This window comes from Callospermophilus lateralis, chromosome X, assembly GCF_048772815.1.
Source record: "Callospermophilus lateralis isolate mCalLat2 chromosome X, mCalLat2.hap1, whole genome shotgun sequence".
In the NCBI taxonomy this organism is placed as follows: Eukaryota; Metazoa; Chordata; class Mammalia; order Rodentia; family Sciuridae; genus Callospermophilus; species Callospermophilus lateralis.
In genome coordinates this window covers 22,971,232-22,992,691 of record NC_135325.1, presented here as the reverse complement: position 1 = coordinate 22,992,691, position 21,460 = coordinate 22,971,232, and the positions used below count along the sequence as shown (strand labels likewise).

The following is a 21,460-nucleotide window of genomic DNA, read 5'->3' as shown; positions in this document are numbered from 1 at the left end:
AACCGTTTCTTACAGTATATAATAACTCAAATTATACTGAAGATAACCTATTTACAACATCCCTTTAAAAGGAGTAGTTTCTGGCTTTGTGAGCCCAATGCAATGAATGCCAACCCAGTGGCTTCTGCAAATCTCATCTCAAAGTATTACTGAAAAACTCCTTGAAGACTATGTATAGCATAAAAGACTTATTATGTGAACTATATGCAATGTCACAGGAATAAGACCAGAACACCTTTCATCCCTTCCCTGGGTAGAGATTTGTCTCCTATTGAATGAAGATCCCAAGAAACTGGCAGGAGGAGTTTTCTACTATAAAACTTTGGGTCTCAAACTCTGACACACATCACATGGAGATCTAACCCCTAATAACTACACCTTAAATTTTCCCACCCCTAAAATTAACTTAAAATTTACACTCCTTGAAGGAATTACTGCTTTCCACTTTGCCATTTACTACCCTCAAGGCATTTCCATTTAGTAGACTCAAGGATTCCTTCAATTGCTAAATCCTTCATTTATCCTTTATATACAAGATATCCACCACCATCATAACAGAATTACTACTAAGATAAAGGAAAGTAATGAGGGCAGGTCATATGCATTGTTTATCTTAAAATTCCAGTATTAAAATAATTGTTATAAAAGAGCAAATGTTCAGATAAGGTGTAGGAAATTAAAGAGGCAGTGAGAATAGGAATAACTGCTGAAAATTTATTTGTAAGAATTAAATGTAAGTTAAGCAAATCCATATATCTATACATAAAACTTCATTAAAAATCTAAAAGATAAAAGAACAAAATAACTGACAATGTTACATTATTCTCAGTTTCTAGACCACATCTATTTTACAGTTGTGCAAAGACATGCATGAAATATTGTTCCAGATCGCAATACAGGTAGTTGGTTTCCAAGTATGTTTTACAAGGTATCAAAAGACACAGTACTCAACCACATAAACTGCATTAAATGTGTGACCAATGTCATTTGCAACTTACAGATTTCAAAGTGAAGCATTATTAAACAACATTTGAATGATAAAAACATCAAAAAATAAAAGAACGAATTATCAATGTATGCACACAAAACAGGAACACAGGGATGATATATTCCTTTCCCTTCAAGCCTATGTTTTCCCTGGAGCCATACACTCTTTCAGCACTAAACACTGGCCTTGAACACTACATGAAGGAGCTATTTCTGACTTCATTAGATGCTGGAGGAGCTGCCACCTGTGGCACTGGAACTGGCAGTGGCCAAGGAACTGGAGGCAGACTGAATTGAAATTCCGGCCAGTGCTCTCTCCTCTTCTTCTAGCAGAGCTTCCTCATACTGAGCTGAGAAATCACGTGGGTCAGTTCCTTGAACCTTGGCCAAAAACTGGAGGACTTTCATCTTGCTGGTTTCGGCATGGGCTCTTGGGCCCCACTGGAACTCATACTGCACTGGATCACTGTTGGCCACCTGGTGGTACTCCAGGTACTTTTCATTCACAAACTCATGGACGATGAGCTGCCTGGCATCCCCGAAGATGAAGTGCTTCTGATCACGATGGATCCCCGTCATTTTCAGCACATCCCAGATCTCCTCTTCAGTGGCACGGTTACCCTTCATGAAGATCACACCCAGCATGAGTATCAGGAGCCCGGTCTTGGGTATATTCTCTTCATCATTCAGCATCCCATCGTAGGTGAGGCCCAGCTTGATGGAGAGGCCATAGCACTGGTTGATGGGATCCATTTCCTTCACATCAAGGCCAAATACCATCTCCAGGCGCTCAGAGGCCCGCAGGAGGATCTCACAGAAGCGGGCGTCATCATCTTCCATGATGAACTTCAACATATCTGCCTTTCGGGCTGGCTCTTTCATTTGATACTTGAGCAACAGGAAATTCACCAAGAAAGCCACTTTCTCATCCAGAGCACTTTTGGGCACATGCTCGGGGTCTGCCGCCATCGCTGAGGTGTTTGGAACACTCTCCTCTGCTTTGCTACCAGAGCCTTCACTGGACTGGATCAAAGAGGGGGCCATAACGGCAACAGGAGAGGAGCAGGAATTCTGAAGATCCTCAGGAGTGCTGGGTGTGCTGGGTGTTAGAGCACCAGGAGCCTCACTCAGGTTGCCAGGCATCAGAGGCTGGGAGGAGGAGGTAGAGGGCGCCCCCACAGCCCCTGACACCTGTGCAACCTCTGGGCCCTGGATCTCACTGCGGATCTGAAGGTCTTCACCATGGGTGCCTTCTTGACTCTTCTGATGCCCAGGCATGATGATTCCTGTGATTGGCAGTAGGCAGAAGTACAGAAGGATGAGTGTGCAATGGAGAATCACAGCCTAAGGGACAGAGAAAGGTATCTGTGTCAGCTGATAAACTGGACTGAACTGGCTCTGATGGAATGGAATGAGAGTGGATTTTCCTATGAATGGTGCTGTGAAGACCCACAAGCCTGTCATGGTATCTGGGTCCATCAAGAAACTGAAGGTGGAAGTAGGACTCCTCCTGGGGGAAAGCCAGAGAATCCTCAGGGTTCTGGTAGACAGTTACAGTTAAGCTCTATAGAACCCATTCTGTTCTGAACATAGTGCCACCTGTTAATGGCCACAGGGCCATAATTTTTTATTTTATTTTATTGGTACCTTTTAGTTACACAGGTCAGTAAAATCCATAAATTTGAAATCCTATAAGGCTCGTGCCACCTCCTCTCTGATAGTCTGAGCCTGCCCTTCTAAGACCAAAGTCATACCTCTTAAGTCAATTGAAGAGGAGTGGAGGTATGTCCCCAAGAACCCCCAAATGAATGTTCCCATAGCTGGCAGCAGGGGCTAAATTCTGTGGACAGGTGTGGGTGGTCTCCTGAGTTCTCAGATGCCGGTTCTTTGAATTCAAGCATGTCCTCAGGTACCATCTATTTTTACTAGATGTTACTCATCACATGGAAGCCTCTAATTCTCCTCCAGGAGGAGGTAAGGTATCACCTTTGTCTAAAAGTGTTGTTCTTGGGCTGGCATTGTGTCTTAGCAGTAGAGCACTTGCCTAGCATGTGTGAGGCCCTGGGTTCAATCCTCAGTACCACATACAAATAAATAAATAAAATAAAGATAGTGGGTCTAACTACAGCAAAAAAACAAATATTAAAAATAAATAAATAAATAAATAAATAAATAAATAAATAAAAGAGTTGTTCTTGGATCCAGTGACTGACAAGAACAGGGCTGGGCTCTTCATGAGTCCTACTCTTCACTCAAGATATCCTTGTCTTGGCTACCTCATCCCCAACCACTCCACTACTAATTACTTCCCAATGCTGTCCCCTCCTCTACAGTGACGGCTCATCTACAGGTCACACTGGAGATGGAAGTAATATATACAAATATACCCAGTATCTTTACCTGGACTCCCGTGAGGCACAAGAGCCCTTTTTTGACTGAGGTGACACTGCCTATGTCAGACTAGTACCACACCTTCCTCATACTCTGGAGGCGAAGTCACTTGGCCCCACTTCTACTTTGTTCCCCCACTGCTCCCCGCATTTCTGTCCACCCCTCCAGCTTCCTGTCACCCCCCTTACCATATCCTTCCCTCACACCACCCCCCCTCACCCCCCCCACGCCTCCCAAGCCTGATGCATTGTGGGTCCACCATTGTTCTGCCACAGGTCAATCCCCTCAGTTGTCACTCGTGGGGTCTTATGTAATTGCAGGCCTGGAGATACATCCCCCTACTAAACTAGGCCTTCGCCTCAGACCACCCGGGAGGAAGCATGGCATAGGTTCAACTGACTGCCCTGACCACAGCCTTCCCCCACTCAATGCTGGAGCTGGACTGCGATCCCTTGGCATCTCTCTGTTTTCTACCACGGGGTCCCTTCGGCCATTATTTAGTCTTACCTTCACACCCAGCAGCACCCGGGACCACCTGTCTTTCCCTCTTCTGACTGGAAGCCACCTGCCACTGGACTCACCACCCAAGCAGTTCCTCAGAGCACGCGGCTCAGGGAAGAGGAAGCAAGCTGATGTCACATCCGGCTTTCTCTACATAGCACCCCCTCATGCCTGGGGTCTCCCATGGCCCCCAGCAGGGGTGAGGCTCTGAGCATGCGCATAGCATCCTTCGTGGGGTTTTCAGTTTCTTCTCTCTGTGGCTGACTCTGCCAGGGCCTGGGAGTTCTGTCTCTGCTGAGGTGAGCCGTGCCCTTCATGCCAAGGTCTTCATCCTTCAGAACCCTGTGGCCTTTCCTGTGTCAACAGGCTAAGAGGAGGTACTGTCAAGGCTTTATGATACTGTTTTTTCATCTCCGTTATTTTTTAGTCGTCATTGATAGGGACTTCAATTTGATTCCGGGCTTCCTAGAAATGCCACCTCCACCTCCTGTGAACCTTGACTAATTTATTTATTGTAGCCCTTGTAGACCTTGTATTGAAGATCTGTCCCAGCCTTGATGTGTGATCGGGAAATAGTAGCACCAGGAAGGGAGAGACCAGGACAGGTGATGCAGTTTCAAAGAAAAAACAAACAAACAAACACACACAACAGCACGTTCATAAGAATAATAAATTGAATTAGATAAATGACAAATGAAGAAGGATAATATATCTTGAAAATGTGAGAATCTTTGGGCTGGGGATGTGGCTCAAGCGGTAGCGCGCTCGCCTGGCATGCGTGCGTCCTGGGTTCGATCCTCAGCACCACATACAAACAAAGATGTTGTGTCCACCAATAACTAAAAAATAAATATTAAAATTCTCTCTCTCTCTCTCTCTCTCTCTCTCTCTCTCTCTCTCTCTCTCTTAAAAAAAAAGAAAAAGTGAGAATCTATATATATGATGTTAGATAAACACAATAGATCACACCTCTGAAAATCCTAAATGGTTTTCTCTTATAATTTGAAAGTAAATTTATTTTTCTTTTTCATGGTATTAGTGATTGAACCCATGGGTTTTTTGTTTTGTTTTGTTTTTGTTTTTGTTACCTCTGAGCCAAATCTCCAGCTTGCTCTTTTTTCCCCTCCCCTCCCCTCCCCTCCCCTCCCCTTCCCTTCTTCTCTGAAGTCTTCTTTCCAGCCCTTCGTGTATTTTTTATTTTGACACATTGTCTTGCTCTGTTACCAAGGCTGGCCTCAAACTTGTGATCTTCCCGCTGGGGATTGAACCCAGGGTAAAATTTTAATACTAGATATTGCATAAGAGGAAAGCTCTGGCTGGGCATGGTGGCACATGCCTGCAATGCCAGTGGCTGGGGAGGCTGAGGCAGGAGGCTAGTAAATTGAAAGCCAGCTTCTACAACTTAGGGAGACTGTGAGCAAGTTAGCCAGACCCTCTCTCAAAATAAAAAGGACTGGACATGTTACTTGTATTCTTGATAATTGCCATTCTGACTGGTGTGAAAGGAAATCTCAGTGTAGTTTTAATTTGCATTTCTCTAGTTAGTATAGATGTTGAACATTTTTTCATATATATTTTGACCATTCATATTTTTTCTTCTGTGAAGTGTCTTTAAGTTCCTTTGCCCATTTATTGATTCGGTTTTTTGTTATTTTGGTGTTAAGTTTTTTGATTTATTTATATATCCTGAAGATTAATGCCCTATCTGAGATATGGGTGGCGAAGATATTCTTCCACACTCTAGATTTTCTCTTCAGATTATTGATTGTTTTCCTTGCTGTGAAGAATCTTTTTAGTTTGATACAATCCCATTTATTGATTCTTGATTTTATTTCGTGCACTTTAGGAGTCGTGTTGAGGGTCAGTTCCTAAGCTGACATGGTGAAGATTTGAACCTATTTTTTCTTCTATTAGGCACAGGGTCTTTGTTCTAGCACCCAAATCTTTGATCCACTTTGAGTTGTTTGTGCAAGATGAGAGATAGGGGCTTAATTACATGAAGAATTTCAGTTTTCCCAGCAACGTTTGTTAAAGAGGCTATTTTTTTTCTCCAATATATGTTTTTTGGCGCCTTTGTCTTGTATGAGATAACTGTATTTAGGTGCATTTTTCTCTGTGCCTTCTATTATGTACCACTGGTCATCATGTTGATTTTTGTGCCAGTATCATGCTGTTTCTGTTACTATGGCTCTGTTGTATAATTTAAGTTCTGATATTATGATGCCTCCTGCTTCAATTTTCTGGCTTAGGATTTTTTTGGCTATTCTGGGCCTCTTATTTTTCCAAATGAATTTCATACTGCTTTTTTTATTTCTCTGAAGAATGTCATTGGAATTTAAACAAGAATTGCATTAAATATGTATAGCACTGTTGGTAATATTACCATTTTGATAATACTAATTTTGCCTATCTAAGAACATGGGAGATCTTTCCATCTTCTTAGGTCTGCTTCATTTTCTTTCTTTAGTGTTGTATAGTTTTCATTGAGTAGAGTTCTTTCATCTGTTTTGTTAGGTTGATTCCCAAATATTTTATTTTTTGGAGACTATTTTGAATGTTATAGTTTTCCAAATTTATCTTTCAGTTGATTCATTATTGTTGTATAGAACCACAATTGATTTATGGGTGTTATTTTTATATCCTGGTACTTTTCTGAATTATTTATAAGTACTAGAATTTTTCTGTTGGGTTTTTGGGTCTTCTAAATATAGAATCATGTCATGAGCAAATAGAGACATTTTGAACTCTTTTTTTTCCTATTTGTATCCCTTTACTTTGTTTCTTTTGTCTAATTGCTCTGGCTGGAATTTCAAGGAATAGAAGTGGTGAAAGAGGGTATCCTTGTCTTTTTCCAGTATTAAGAGGAAATGCTTTCAATTTTTCTCCATATCAAATGATGTTGGCCTTGGGTTTAGCATATATAGCTTTTACAATATTGAGGTATCTTCCTACTATCCCTAGTTTTTGTAGTGTTTTGAATATGAATGGAGCTCTATTTTATCTAATGCTTTTTCTGCAACTATTGAGATAATCATGTGATTCTTGTCTTTCAGTTTGTTGATGTGTTGAATTAAATGATTGATTTCTATATGTTGAACCAACCTTGCATCCCTGGGATGAACCCCAATTGACCATGGTGCTGTAACTTTTTAATGTATTTAAATGTGATTTGCCAGCATTTTATTGAAAACTTTTCATATATGTTCATTGGAGGTATTGGTTTGATATTTTCTTTCATTGATGTGTCTTGTCTGGTTTTCAGATCAGGGTGATGCTAGCTTCATAGAATGAGTTTGGAAGGGTTCCACTGTTTTCTATTTCTTGGACTAATTTGAGGAGGATTGGTGTTGTAGAACTCGACTGAGAATCAGTCTAGTGTTGGGCTTTTGTTGATTGGTAGGCTTCATATTTTTTATTTTTTGGATACGGGAGATTGAACTTAAGGGCACTTGGCCACTGAGCCACATTGCCAGCCCTACTTTGTATTTTATTTAGAGACAGGGTGTCACTGAGTTGCTTAGCACCTCACTTTTGCTGAGGCTGACCTTGAACTCAAAACCTCCTGCCTCAGCCTTCCCAGGTGCTGGGATTACAAGCATGTGTCACTGTACCTGGCTGATTAGTAGGCTACTTCATTGCTTGAAATTGATTTGTTTTGTATGTCCTCCTGATTCACTTTGGACAGGTTGTATATCTCTAGAAATTTTTCAATGTCTTCAAAATTTTCTATTTTATTGGAGTATGAATTTTCAAAATAGTTTCTGATTGTCTTCTATATTTCAGTAGTGTTTGTCCTGATATTTCCTTTTACAACATGAACTTTAGTAATTTGAGTTTTCTCTTTTTCTTCATTACCTTCACTAAGGGTTTATCAATTCTGTTTTTCAAAGAATCAACTTTTTGTTTTGTTAATTTTTTGAATTTTTTGTTTCAATTTCATTAATTTCAGCTCTAATTTTAATTATTTCCTCTCTTCTGCTGCTTTTGGTGTTCATTTGTTCTTCATTTTGTAGGGCTTTGAGATGTAATGTTAGGTTATTTATTTGGTGACTTTCTGTTCTTTTAACAAATGAGCTTAGTGCAATGAACTTTGCTCTTAAATCTGTCTTTATATTGTCCCAGAAATTTTGATATGTTGTGTCACTATTCTCATTTACTTCTAAGTATTTTTTTATTTCATCCCTGATTTCTTCTACTATCCACTGGTCATTCATTAGCATATTATTGAATCTCCAGGTGTTAGAGTAGCTTCTACTTTTTATTTTATCATTGATTTGTAGTTTTATTCCATCATGATCTGATAGAATGCAGGGTAGTATCTCTTTTTTTTTAATTCGATTAGAGTTGCTTTGTGGCCTAAGATACAGTCTGTTGTAGAGAATGATCATGTGCTGTTAAGAAGAAAGTGTATTTGTTCATTAATTGATGAAATATTCTCTACATATATCTGTTAAGTCCAAATTATTAATATGGCTTCTTCATTTATTTTTCATTTGGAGGATCTGTTCAGGGATGAGAGAGGAATGTTAACATCAACCAGTATTATTGTGTTGTGGTCTATTTGATTATTAAGTTTGAGAAGTTTTTGCTTGATATATGTAGATACTTCATTGTTTCAGGCATAAATATTTATGATTATTATGTCTTTCTGATAAATTATTCCCTTAAGCCATATAAAATGTTTTTCTTTATCTCTTTTGATTAACTTTGGCTTGAAGTTCACTTTATCTGATATGAGATAGAGACCCCTGCTTGGTCATGAGATTTGTGTGACTGATAGTTTTTTTTTTTCCTCATTTTACCTTCAGTCTATAGATGTCTTTGCCTATTAGGTGAGTCTCTTGGAGACAGCATATTTTTGGGTCTTGTTTTTTAAATCTAATCTGCTTTTTGTGTCTTTTGATTGATGAGTTTAGGCCATTTACATTTGATGTTCTTATTGAGAAATGATTTTTATTCCCTGTCATTTTGAATTTGTTTCTCCTTTGGTTGACTATTGTTCTACTGTAGTTTCTCCCTTTGCTGGGTTCAGCTTTATTTTTCATTCTTTTTCATGTAATATTTTATTGAGTATGTTTTATAGTGTAGGCTTTCTAGTTGTGAATTCTGTAATTTCTGTTTATCATGGAAGATTTTCATTTCATCTTCAAATCCAAAGCTTAATTTTGCTGGGTATAGTATTCTTGCCTGACATCCATGTTCTTTCAGAGCTTGGTATATATTACTCTAAGACATCCTAGCTTTGAGGGTCTGGGCTGAGAAATCAGCTGAATTTCACATTGGTTTCCCTCTAATTGTGACCTTTTGTTTTTCTCTGACAGTCTTTAAAATTCTATCCTTATTCTGTATGTTAGGCATTTTCATAATTGTCTTGGTGTGTGTTTGTTGTCATTTGGTATATTTGGGTTCCCATATGCCTCCTGTATTTTATTTTCTATTTATTTTTTAAGGTTTGGGAAATTTTCTAATATTAATTTATTGAAAAAATTGTGCATTCCTTTTTTTAATCTCCAAGACTTTATTTATTCTGATAAATCTTAAATTTGGTCTTTTCATGTTATCCCATATTATTGGAAGTTCTAATCATAGTCTCTTCACATTTTGTTTACATGATCAACTTTATTTTCAAGATTATATATTTTTCTTTCTTGCCTGAAACTCTTGTCTTCTACATGGTGTAGTCTCTTGGTGATTCTCTCTATTGTATTTTTGATTTGGTCTATTGATTCCTTTATTTCGAGGGAGGATTTCTGCTTAATTTTTTTTCAGAATATCTGTCTCTACATTGAAGTTATCTTTTACTTCCTGTGTTTTTCTTTCTGATTTCACTCCTTATATCATCCTTTACCTCTCAGATAAGTTTACCCAGGAACATTCTAAATTCTTCTTTGACATTTCTTCCACTGTGGCTTTGTTGGATTCTGTTATTGATGTATCTTGGTTTGTTCCCTTGCTTTTTCATGTTGTTTGTGGATCTACACATCTATCAGTATAACTCTGAGGTAGTAGAGTTCATACCCTGTGGACTTATAGTGTCCCTGATGTTTTCCAATATTTCACTATTAAGGGAATACAAATACTAACAACAAACAATGCAAACAATATATAGCATTAACCCAAATAGTTCCAGCTATGATATCTACAATGTCAATTGTAACAATACATAGAAATGATATGATCAGTTATTGCCCATGCTAATAACGGTAAGTTTGCAAAAGGGTTTACAATTTTGAATGGTGGACATGGAGAGAAAAGAAGTGATGTAGGATGTGATGATTATGAGGGAGGAAGAGAGAAGACAGACTAAATAGTGGAAGGAAGAGTGAAAGAGAGAACAATAGTGATTGGCTGTTAACAGAAAAAAGGGGGGAAAGAGAATCAAGGGAAACTGATAAGTGAGAGAAAAATATATATAAAGTAAAATTTTTAAAAATTAAAATAAAAATATTTCAAAACAAAACCAAAATATACTAACCAAACATCTTAGTTCTTAGAATACTGATCCATGAAAAATTCTTGAAATAAGAAAAAACCAAATATGAATATTTGTCCATGTCCATGAACCATTCAGGTTAAAATTAAACAAAGAAAAAATATAAAATTTAAAATTAAAAAAAAAAGATCTTGAGGAAAAGTTAAAGAATTGTTTCCATTGAAGTTCAGATGTTTCTCAACTTCCTTTATGAGCAGTATTAGGTGATGTGTCCTGGAGTGTGATGCCTGTCACCCTCAGGATTGGGTTGCTGTGATATAAGAGGAAGTCATATAGGTGGAACTCCTGGTTTAAGTCTAAACTCCTGGTTTAAGTTTAGGGAGTCTCTAGTTTTTTGTTGAATGGTGATTAGTGTGAATATTTTAAATCAGTGCACCTCCAAGTTTGAGAAGTTGTTGGTCCTCACTGGAGTCCTGGGCCCTAGGGATCTCCCCTGGGTTCCATGTTAAGGAGGAGCCAATTCTTAGTCCTCTCCATCACCTGCAGACTCCACATTTCCTTGTCTCTTGATTTCAGTCTCCAAACTCAAATCTCTCCTTTCCTTGCCCTTTCAAATTCCTGGCCAGGTGCATCTGTCCCAGCTGGTTTTGTAAGTAGCCAGATTGAGGGGGAGAAGGGAAGCTGGATAGAATTTCACAATCAGTATTCCTGTGTAAACCCCTCTCCATGCTTTATTTTCTCCTGGTCACTTAGTTACACCCTCTGGAATGTATAATGGGTTTGTTTGGCCTGTATTTCAGGACAAACTCAGGTTTGCCAGGAATTGGTTCCCCCAGTTGCTGGCCCCCTTGTCCCATTGCAAAATGGTTCTTTCCTCTATCCTCTGCAGGCAGCTGAGAGATAGAGATGCAGTTTCTTTCCTGCTCAAGGATATTGTGCAGCACACTTTTCAGTTTAGTTGGACAGTGTCTTTGATCTCTCTATACCCAGATATGCCTCAGGCCTCCTAAAAATATGTTCCTTTTGCCGCAGTCTGGCTGGGCACAATTCAGGAGCCACTTGTCAAAAGAAACAAACTTTATTTTTAGAACCACACACGTCAAACAAAACAGCTCCTCAGGAAAAACCCTCAGAGCCCAACTGCCACCACCGGCTTCCCACAAGCCTCTCCACCTCCCCCCCTCCTCCTGCTCTTGAGGCCGATTGGCTGGGTCATGTGGGCGGAGCCAAAAAAGTCCCCCAATGAGCAGCTCTGTGGTCTGAAAGGGCAGGGAAACAGGGAAACAGCCCAATGAGCCAATCAGTTGGCAGCTGAAAGTTGCTGGGGCCTCTGTGAGCCAATCATCAGCTGGCAGCTGGAAGTTTGCTGGCAGCTGGAAGTTTGCTGGGGCCCCTTTGGCTGTGGCTCTCAACACCTTTAATTCCCTTATCCTTCCACTCTGCTTGTGGAGGGAGTGCTCTTGCTGGTGCCTGCAGTCATTGCAGCGGCAGTGATGCTGGGCATCTATTTCTTATGATGTCCAACCTCCTGAGTCCCAATCTGCTTTGAATGTCCAGTATTAAATCCCAGTAAAGCTGCTCCTTGTTTTCACCTACCTTGCTGAGAAGCTCCCTATGTTCTTTCTTGGTTTCATGCTATGTAATGGCCAGGAAAGCAACCTTCTCTATTCCACCATCTTGAAAAACTCCCCATAAAGTCATTCTTCTTTATGATTGAGTAATATTCCATTGTGTATATATACCACATTTTCTTTATTGATTCACCTGTCAAAGGGTACCTGGGTTGGTTCCAGAGCTTAGCTATGTGAATTGAGCTGCTATAAACATTGATGTGGTTGTGTCACTATAGTATGCTGATTTAAAACCCTTTAGGTATAAACCAAGGAATGGGATAGCTGGGTCAAATGATGGTTCCATTCCCAATTTTCTGAGGATCCTTCATTCTGCTTTTCAAAGTGGTTGCACCAATTTGAAGTCCTACCGGCAATGTATGAGTGTACTTTTTTCCTCACATCCTCACCAACATTCATTGTTTCTTGTATTCTTGATAATTGCCATTCTGACTACAGTAAAATGGAATCTCAGTGTGGTTTTAATTTTCATTTTCTAATTGCTAGAGAAGCTGAATGTTTTTTCATATATGTGTTGACCATTTGTACTTCTTTTGTGAAGTGCTTGTTAGTTCCTTTGCCCATTTATTGATTGGGTTATTTGTTATTTTGGTGTTAAGTTTTTGATTTCTTTATATATCCTGGAGATTAATGCCCTATCTGAGGTGATGGGTGGCGAGATTTTCTCCCATACTGTAGGCTCTCTCTTCACATTCTTGATTGTTTCCTTTGCTGTGAAGCAGCTTTTTAGTTTGATGCAATCCCATTTATTGATTCTTGATTTTACTTCTTGGACTTTAGGAGTCATGTTGAGGAAGTTGTTTCCTAAGCCAACATGGTGAAGATTTTGGTCTCCTTTTTCTTCTGTTAGTCACAAGGTCTTTGCTCTAGTGCCTAAGTCTTTGATTCACTTTGAGTTGAGTTTTGTGCAGGACGAGAGATAAGGGTTCAATTTCATTCTACCTGGAGATTCTGTAACATTTGTTGTAGTCAGCTTTTGTTCCTGCATCACAAAAATACCTGAGGTAAGTTTTAAACTGTGAATGGTTTATTTTAGCTCATGTTTTCAGAAATTTCAGCCCATGTTCACTTTGCTCTGTTGTTTGGGGCCTGTAGTGAGACTGTAAATAAGTGTATGGTAGAGGAAACCTGTTTACCTCATGGTTCCTTGGAAGAAAAATAAGAGGTAGTGGTGGGGGACAGGGACAGGCAAGGAATATGTTCCCAATCCTTCGAGGGCACGCCATCATTAACCTAACTTTCTTCTACCAGGTTACATGTCTTAAAGATTTATTCCCTCCCTATAATGCCATAGGTTCATGATTAAGTCTTTAACACATGGGCCTTTGGGAACACTTCCAAAACACAGCATTTGTGTATCATTCTATTTGGTGATCTTCAAAGCTTAATATTTATTACTATTAATCTTTCTCCTCTATGGATTTCTAAATAGTAACTCTGTCAGCATCATTTTTTCTTAATTTATTATTTGAAATTTTACCAGTTCTTCTATATGTAGTAATCTTTCCTTGTCCATTATATGTTTATTCTGATGTAATGTCATTATATACTTCTAGTGTTCTCCTATAATACTTAATACTGTCCTTCACCTACATTTTATACCATATTATTTAACTAACATCATTTTTGCCTGTTACTTTCTTTTTTAATTGGCAATATATAAAGCTATCTGTTAGATATACCTTTCCTAAAATTTGGCTTTTTCAAGTTGATTTTTCTGTCTTCTAACTCATCAATTTTGCATTTATCTTATTTCATACTTCTCACTTCTTTGGCTTAATGTGCCATTCTTTCTCTAGATTTTTTTTATATGTTTGGATATTTCAGATATGTTATTGTTTATAAATCTGTTTAAGGGTATTAATGTGTCTCTGGTATCACTTGGTCTTTTTCCCACAACAGTTGTTTGGTACATATGACTTTAGCTCTTAGAATATTTACAGTATATGTAAATGCTACTAAGAGTATCAGATTGTCTTTAAAAAACTGTGAAGAGAAGATAGATTTTTATTTAGAAAAAGTTTTGAAGTACAGTACTTTGTTTTTTAAAAAACATTACAAATACTTTTTACTACTAGTGACAGAGTTGAGTTTTCTTCAGGAATTTAAGGAGGATTTGACATATTTAACGTTAAAAATTAGTCAATGTAATTGGCTAACTGTCATGGATTATTCAGTGATTCTAACTGTACAATTTAGAGGGCATTTACTACAGCAAATTGATTAGATAAGTGATACAGAATCTAAAGAGGGGAGAGTCAGGAGTCCCCGTACTTAACAACTTGTGGAAGTCAAGAGATCAGACAGAGGAGATGATGTTACTGGAGCCTAAAAGCCAGGGTCAAAAGACCTGGAACATTGTGGCCTGATCTAATAGGGGCTGGAGTTTGAAAAAGATAGAGCATTTGAAGCAGAAGCCACGTGATGCTGAGAACAAGAAAAAAAAACAAAAAAACATCTTCCCAGAAAGGTCTTATCTCCTATTTTCAGCCTATCATTGACTTCACCAAATTAGCATCCAGATGTTGAATAACCTGGGAATAAAAAGTCAGACCCTGTATACTAATTAACAGAGGAACAGGGGTGAAGAATGAATCTGAGAACAAATAGGCCTGGGACTGGAATATCATAAGGGCAGATTAAGTGAGAAAAGTTATTCACAAATTCAAAAAGGAAAGAGATTCATAAAGATAATCATTATTCATTTATAACAAAAAGGTATTTTCTCAAACTAGGTCAAGCATAACTATAAAACCTCTGGAGTAGAATCATATATCATGAGGAAACCTTAAAACATTTTACATTAACATGTATAAGTAAATAGATGCCTGCTATCGTCATCGCTATTCTACATTTTAATGAAGATACTACATAGCACAGTAATGGGGAACAAAAGTAATGAAAGAAATATGAATCAGGAAAAAAACAAACAATGTTATTATCATTAAATATGAATTGAATATGACTGAAGAAAATACATTAAAAATTATTAAAGCAATAAAATCAATTTTAAAGGTTATCGGATCTGTTAATATTTAGCTACATATACAAAAATGAACTTTTTTTCCTGTAGTAATGGGTATAAAAAGATGAAATTAAAAAAAAAAAAACTTGTGAATTACTATGATAACAAAACTTATGCCTAAAAATAAATAGCAGGAAAATTATATAAATACTATGTGGGAATGATACAGGCTAATATAAAGAGAAATTAATGTAGATCTAACTAATTAGGGAAATATTATATTTGTAGATAAGAGGATACAATATTATGATTATGTTAATTCTCCCCAAGTATAATCTATGGTTGACTATAATTTTAGCCCAAAAGTAAAACCTCAAAGTTTTGTGTATAAATGTCTGTGTACATCTATGTGAATATGTAAGCAAAACTTGACAAGCTGATTCTAAACTTTGAATTGATCTGCAAATGGCTAAGAATAACCAGCAAATACCTAGGAATAAAAAGAAGATTTGATATTAAGGATTACTAAATCTTTATAGTAGATAGTAATTAGTGGTAAAGGTACAAGCACAGGCAAATATATCAAAAGAATTGAACAGAGTGTTTCAAAACAGTCCTATTTGCATAATTCTTTGATCTTAAAAATGCACCATTGTATTCTGTATATATACCACACTTTCTTTATCCATTCACCTGTTGAAGGGCATCTAGGTTGGTTCCATAGCTTAGCTATTGTGAATTGAGCTGCTATAAACATTAATGTGGTTGAGTCACTGCAGTATGCTGATTTTAGATCTTTTGGATGTATATGGAGGAGTAGGATAGCTGGTCATATAGTGGTTCCATTCCTAGATTTTTTGAGGAATCTCCATAGTGCTTTCCAGAGTGGTTGTACTAATTTTCAGCAAATAGCAAAAAGATCATTAAAGGAAAGGGAACAGGGGGAAGAAGGAGGGGAAGGTAAGGGGAAGTACTGGGGACTGAACTAGAGCAAATTATATTTCATGCATTTATAATTAGGTGAAAATGAATCCCATTGATATGTATAACTAATATGAAACAAAGAAAGGGGGGTGAAATATATGCCACTGTAGAGAGGTGGGGAAAAAGCAGTATTTTTACTAAGAAATGACAGTAGAAATATTTGATGTCTTCATTAAAATGAAAATGTGACTTAAACCCTTCCTCACACTTAACACAGAAACCAATTTCAGGTGAATTAAAACATACTTTTAAATTGTTTGCTCTGAAAAGGTTCATGCTTACATAACAGAATAAAATTGCTTAAAAATCTTTCATATATTTATCAACTTGAGAGCCAACAACAATAGTCAAATAAGGTAGCAATAAATATGAATAAGAAAAACTGAACAAGTCTGAGGATAACTATCTGCCCAGTAGGAGAACTAGAGATGATATGATCAGGGAAGAAGGAGAAAAATGGCAGCTTCTTAGCCCCCATGGCCCCTGTATAGATGGTCTCAGTAACTTCTTAGGCCTTTACCTTCAGAGAGATCTGGGACTTACCTTTAGAAGAATGTAGGACTTGGCACTGGCTTAGAAGAATGCTATCTGGTATAATGATCTTATCATTCCATCTCCCTCTCCATCAGGTCCCACACTGATGTGGGTATCTCTGTACCTCCAAGAAACATAACCTAAGCTGTGGTATTCCAGAGAATTTCACCAGTGAATGTTGCACTTATTTCAGGCATACCAAAGAGATCAAGAGAATATTGCTGGTTTAGATGCAATGCTGTAAATGTTGCCATATATGATAGAAAGGAAATCCTGCCTATTTTCCCCACCAGAATGTGTTCCTTCTGGAAATAAGAGTATTGGGAGGTTGGTCCTTTTTTTATGCCCAAGTTGAGGTGCCCTTCAAAGTCTATAGTTTAATGGAGAGTCCCTCTTGTAAGGGTTGAAATCATGGTGACTATATAAAACTCTGTCCACCATGATGTGTTCTTTGAACTCAAGATCCATATCTCTTCTTCAGGCAAAATACATTTGTCCTCTCTCAAGAGCCTCAAGAGCACTACAACAGCAACTAAAAATCTAAATCTAATTATCTATATTTGATTCGCAGAGGTCTTGGAAGTATGTAGTAAAATATACCAACTGGGACACAATATCTTTTTATTTGTGGGTTTGTGATATACAAGAGACAAATCATCTGCCCCACGGCACCCAATATAGAAGAGTGGGACAGACATAGGATAATAGCTCTAGTCATTGTTGTTCATAAAACAAAAAACAAAAACGAAACAAAACCCCCCAAAAATAGGAGGATAGGAGGCATAAAAGAATACAAAATAATTCTATCCTACAGCAGTTGTAAAATTTGTTCAGCAAATGTTGAGCTATTTGATTATACTTTAATGCCTTTCAATAATTTTATTTGGTATCAGGTGTATTCTGGATTTTTGGTTCCTCCTTAAGAATTATCCTTACTTTTTTATGGGAGATGTGTTTACAACTAAGTATGCAAGATAAAAAGGTTATTTTGCAAACTCTGATTAAGTGCTCTCAGACAAAGGCCCAAATCTCCTAACTTAAGTTAGCCTATCATAAGTTTCTGTCTATTTTATCCAGAATATTCAAAAGTAAATGAACCATTTTGCATTCTAGGATTTAGTTTCTCAACACAGAGACACTAACTAAAATGTCTGCCAACTGATGAATGTTTCAATAGCTCTATTTCACCCTCCTCATAGCTAAACTTCTTATTGAAGAACATGCATTTTCCCAAATGTTGAAATGCTTTGGGACATTAACAGGTGAGTACTGTTATCTGGACTCTTGCCTCCATACTACTTTTTGCCTCTCTGGTTTACCACAATATCTTAATTACTTCCAATTTCTCCTAGATTCACACACACAAAAAAAAAAAAATCAGAGCATCCCAAGAAACACATTGTCTTTCATCATGCAGGTGTCTGATAGGAATAATTGAACCAATGAGCATGCCACATAATTTATTCTGATTTAATTTCTCCTGTATTCCTTATAAACTAAGAAAATCTGATATGTACTTTTTTATTTTACCAAACAATAATTAGATTTATTAGGGAAATCAAGAACTGATTCTCTTTTAATTTATTAATTTCAATTTTTTTCAGTGTAATCATATGGTTTTATAAATGCTTTTAAAATTATTTGCTCATTTATTGAACATTGATTTCTCTGATGGTTGCCAAAATAATTCTAAACAGGATGTTTTTCCTCTATTTTTAATTATTTTTACAGTTTTGATTACACTTCTAATATATCTACTTTTAAAAATATTTATTTTTTAGTTGTACTTGGAAACAATACCTTTATTTATTTATTTTTATGTGGTGCTGAGGATTGAACCAAAGGCCTCACATGTGCTAGGTGAGCGCTCTACTGCTGAGCCACAACCCCAGCCCTATCTATTTTTTTTTACAATTTTTTTTCATGTATATGGGAGGAAAAAAGAAAATTGGTACATTTTCATTATCCTGAAGGGTTTTTTCCCCTAATTTGTTCTAATTAGTTACACATGACAGTAGAATGCATTTTGACACATCATATATAAATGGAGTATAATTTCTCATTCTTCCAGTTGTAAATGATGTAGAATTACACCAGCTGTGTAATCATATATGCACATAGGGTCATAATGTCCAATTCATTCCGTTATCTCCCCTACTCCCTTATACCCTCCCCTCCCTTCACTCCCCTCTATTTAATTCACGCTTATAATTAGCATCTACATATCAAACATTCGGCCTTTGGTTCTTTGGGATTGGCTTATTTTGCTTAGCATGATATTCTCCAGCTCCATCCATTTACCTGCAAGTGCCATTATTTCATTCTTCTTTAAAACTGAATAATATTCCATTGGGTATGTGTACCACATTTTCTTTATCCATTCATCTGTTGAAGGGCACCTAGGTTTTTTCCATAGCTTTGCTATTGTGAATTGAGCTGCTACAAACATTGATGTGGCTGTGTCACTGTAGTATGCTGATTTTAAGTCCTTTGGTAATAGACTGAGGAATGGGATAGCTGGGTCAAATGGTGGTTCCATTCCAAGGTTTCTGCGCAATCTCCATACTGCTTACAAGAGTGGTTGCTCCAATTTGCAGTCCCACTAGCACACATCCTTAACATTTATTGTTGCTTGTATTCTTGATAATTGCCATTCTGGCTGGAGTGAAATGAAATCTTAGAGTAGTTTTGATTTGCATTTCTCTAATTGCTAGAGATGTTACACATATATTACAAAATTTAATATATTTTTCATATATTTGTTGATAGATTGTATTTCTTCTTCTGCAAAGTGTCTGCTCAGTTCCTTAACCTATTTATTGATTAGGTGTTTGTTTTTGTGTGTATGTGTGTGTGTGTGTGTGTGTGTGTGTGTGTGTGTGTTAAGTTTTTTGAGTTCTTTATATATCCTGGAGATTACTGCCCTATCTGAGGTACAGGTGGCAAAGATTTTCTCCCATTATGTAGGCTCTCTCTTCACATTGTTGATTGCTTCCTTTGCTATGAAGAATCTTTTTAGTTTGATAAAATCCCATTTATTGATTCTTGATTTTACTTCTTGCACTTTAGGAGTCATGTTAAGAAGTCAGTTTTTAAGCTGATATGGTAAAGATTTGGGCCTACTTTTTTTTCTTTTATTAGGTGCAGGGTCTTTGTTCTAGTTCCTAACTCTTTGATCCACTTTGAGTTGAGTTTTATGTAGGGTGAGAGATAGGGGTTTAATTTCCTTTTGCTATATGTGGAATTCAGTTTTCTCAGCATCATTAGTTGAGGAGGCTATCATTTCCCCAATGTGCAATTTTGATGCCTTAGTCTAGTATGAGATAACTGTATTCAGGTGGGTTTTTCTATTTGCCTTCTATTCTGTACTATTGATCAATGTGTCTGTTTTGGTACCAATACCATGCTGTTTTTGTTACTATGGCTCTGTAGTATAATTTAAGGTCTGGTATTGTGATGCTTCCTGCTTCATTTTTCTTGCTAAGGATTGCTTTGGCTATTCTGTGTCTCTTATTTTTCCAAATGAATTTCATGATTGCCTTTTCTATTTGTATGAAGAATATCATTGTATTTTAATAGGAATTGCATCAAATTTGTATAACACTTTTGGGAGTGTACCCTTTTTGACAATATTAACTCTGCCTATCCAAGAGCATGGGATATCTTTCCATCTTCTAAGGTCTGCTTCAATTTCCTTCTTTAGTGTTCTGTAGTTTTCATTGTGGAGGTCTTCACCACTTTTGTTAGATTGATTCTCAATTTTTTTTTAGGCTATTGTGAATGGAATAGTTTTCCTAATTTATCTTACAGGGGTTTCATCACTGTCGTAATGGAACATGTTTGATTTATGGGTGTTGATTTTATATCCTAGTACTTCGCTGAATTCATGTATTAATTATAGATGTTTTCTCGAGGATTTTTTTTGATCTTCTAAATATAAAATCATATTAGGAAATAGTTATAGTTTGAGTTCTTCTTTTCCTTTTTGTATACCTGTAATCCTTTCTTTTGTCTAATTGCTCTGGCTAGAGTTGTAATGATGATGTTGAATAGAAATGGTGAAAGGGGGCATCCCTGTCTTGTGCCAGTTTTTAGGGGGAATGCTTTCAATTTTTCTCCATTTAGTATGATGCTGGCTTTGGGCTTAACACAGATAGCTTTTACAATGTTGAGGTATGTTCCTACTATACCTAGTTTTTCTAGTGTTTTGAACATGAAGGGATACTGTATTTTGTCAAATACTTTTTCTTCATCTATTGGGTTGATCATATGATTCTTTATTTAAGTCTATTGATATGGTGAATTATGTTTATTGATTTCTGTATGTTGAACCAACCTTGCATTTGGAATGAACCTCACTTGATCATGGTGCACTATTCTCTTAATATGTTTTTGTATACAATCTGCCAGTATTTTATTAATAAATTTTGAATCTATGTTCATCAGAGATATTGGTCTGAATTTTTCTTTCCTTGATGTGTCTTTGGTTTTGGTATCAGGGTAATACTAGCCTCATAAATAGTATGGAAGGGTTCCCTCCTTTTCTATTTCATAGAATAATTTGAGGAGTATTTGTGTTTATTGTTGTTTGAGTGTCTTATACAACTTGGCTGAGAATTCATCTGTCCTGGGCTCTTCTTGATTGCTAGGCTTTTGAATGGTGTCTTATATTTCTTTGCTTGAAATTGATCTGTTGAAACTGTGTATGATATCCTTATTCAGTTTTGATAGGCCATATGTCTCTAGAAATTTGTCGATGTCTTCAAGATTTTCTATTGTATTGGAATATAAATTTTCAAAATAGTTTCTGATTATCTTCTGTATTTCAGTAATGTTTGGTCTTGATATTTCCTTGTTCATCATGAATTTTAGTAGAGTTTTCTGTCTCTTTTTCTTTGTCAGTTTGGCAAGGGTTTATCAATTTTATTTATTTTTCCAAAGAATCACCTTTTTGTCTTGTTAATTTTTTGAATTATTTCCTTTGTTTTGATTTATTTAATTTCAGCTCTGATTTTAATTATTTCCTATCATCTA

At 36.9% G+C, this 21,460-nt stretch overlaps 1 protein-coding gene across 1 annotated transcript; it reads right to left on the bottom strand.

Moving 5' to 3' along the window:
• Window positions 1–1,209: 1,209 nt before the first annotated feature.
• LOC143639364 (melanoma-associated antigen B16-like) lies at window positions 1,210–2,265 on the bottom strand. The gene has a single exon (XM_077107521.1). The coding sequence runs from the start codon at window positions 2,263–2,265 to the stop codon at window positions 1,210–1,212; it is 1,056 nt and encodes a 351-aa protein (XP_076963636.1).
• Window positions 2,266–21,460: the final 19,195 nt, after the last annotated feature.

Bases quoted from the DNA above. Each gene is read 5' to 3' on its own strand.
- LOC143639364 (XM_077107521.1), bottom strand. From the start codon at position 2,265: ATGCCTGGGCATCAGAAGAGTCAAGAAGGCACCCATGGTGAAGACCTT.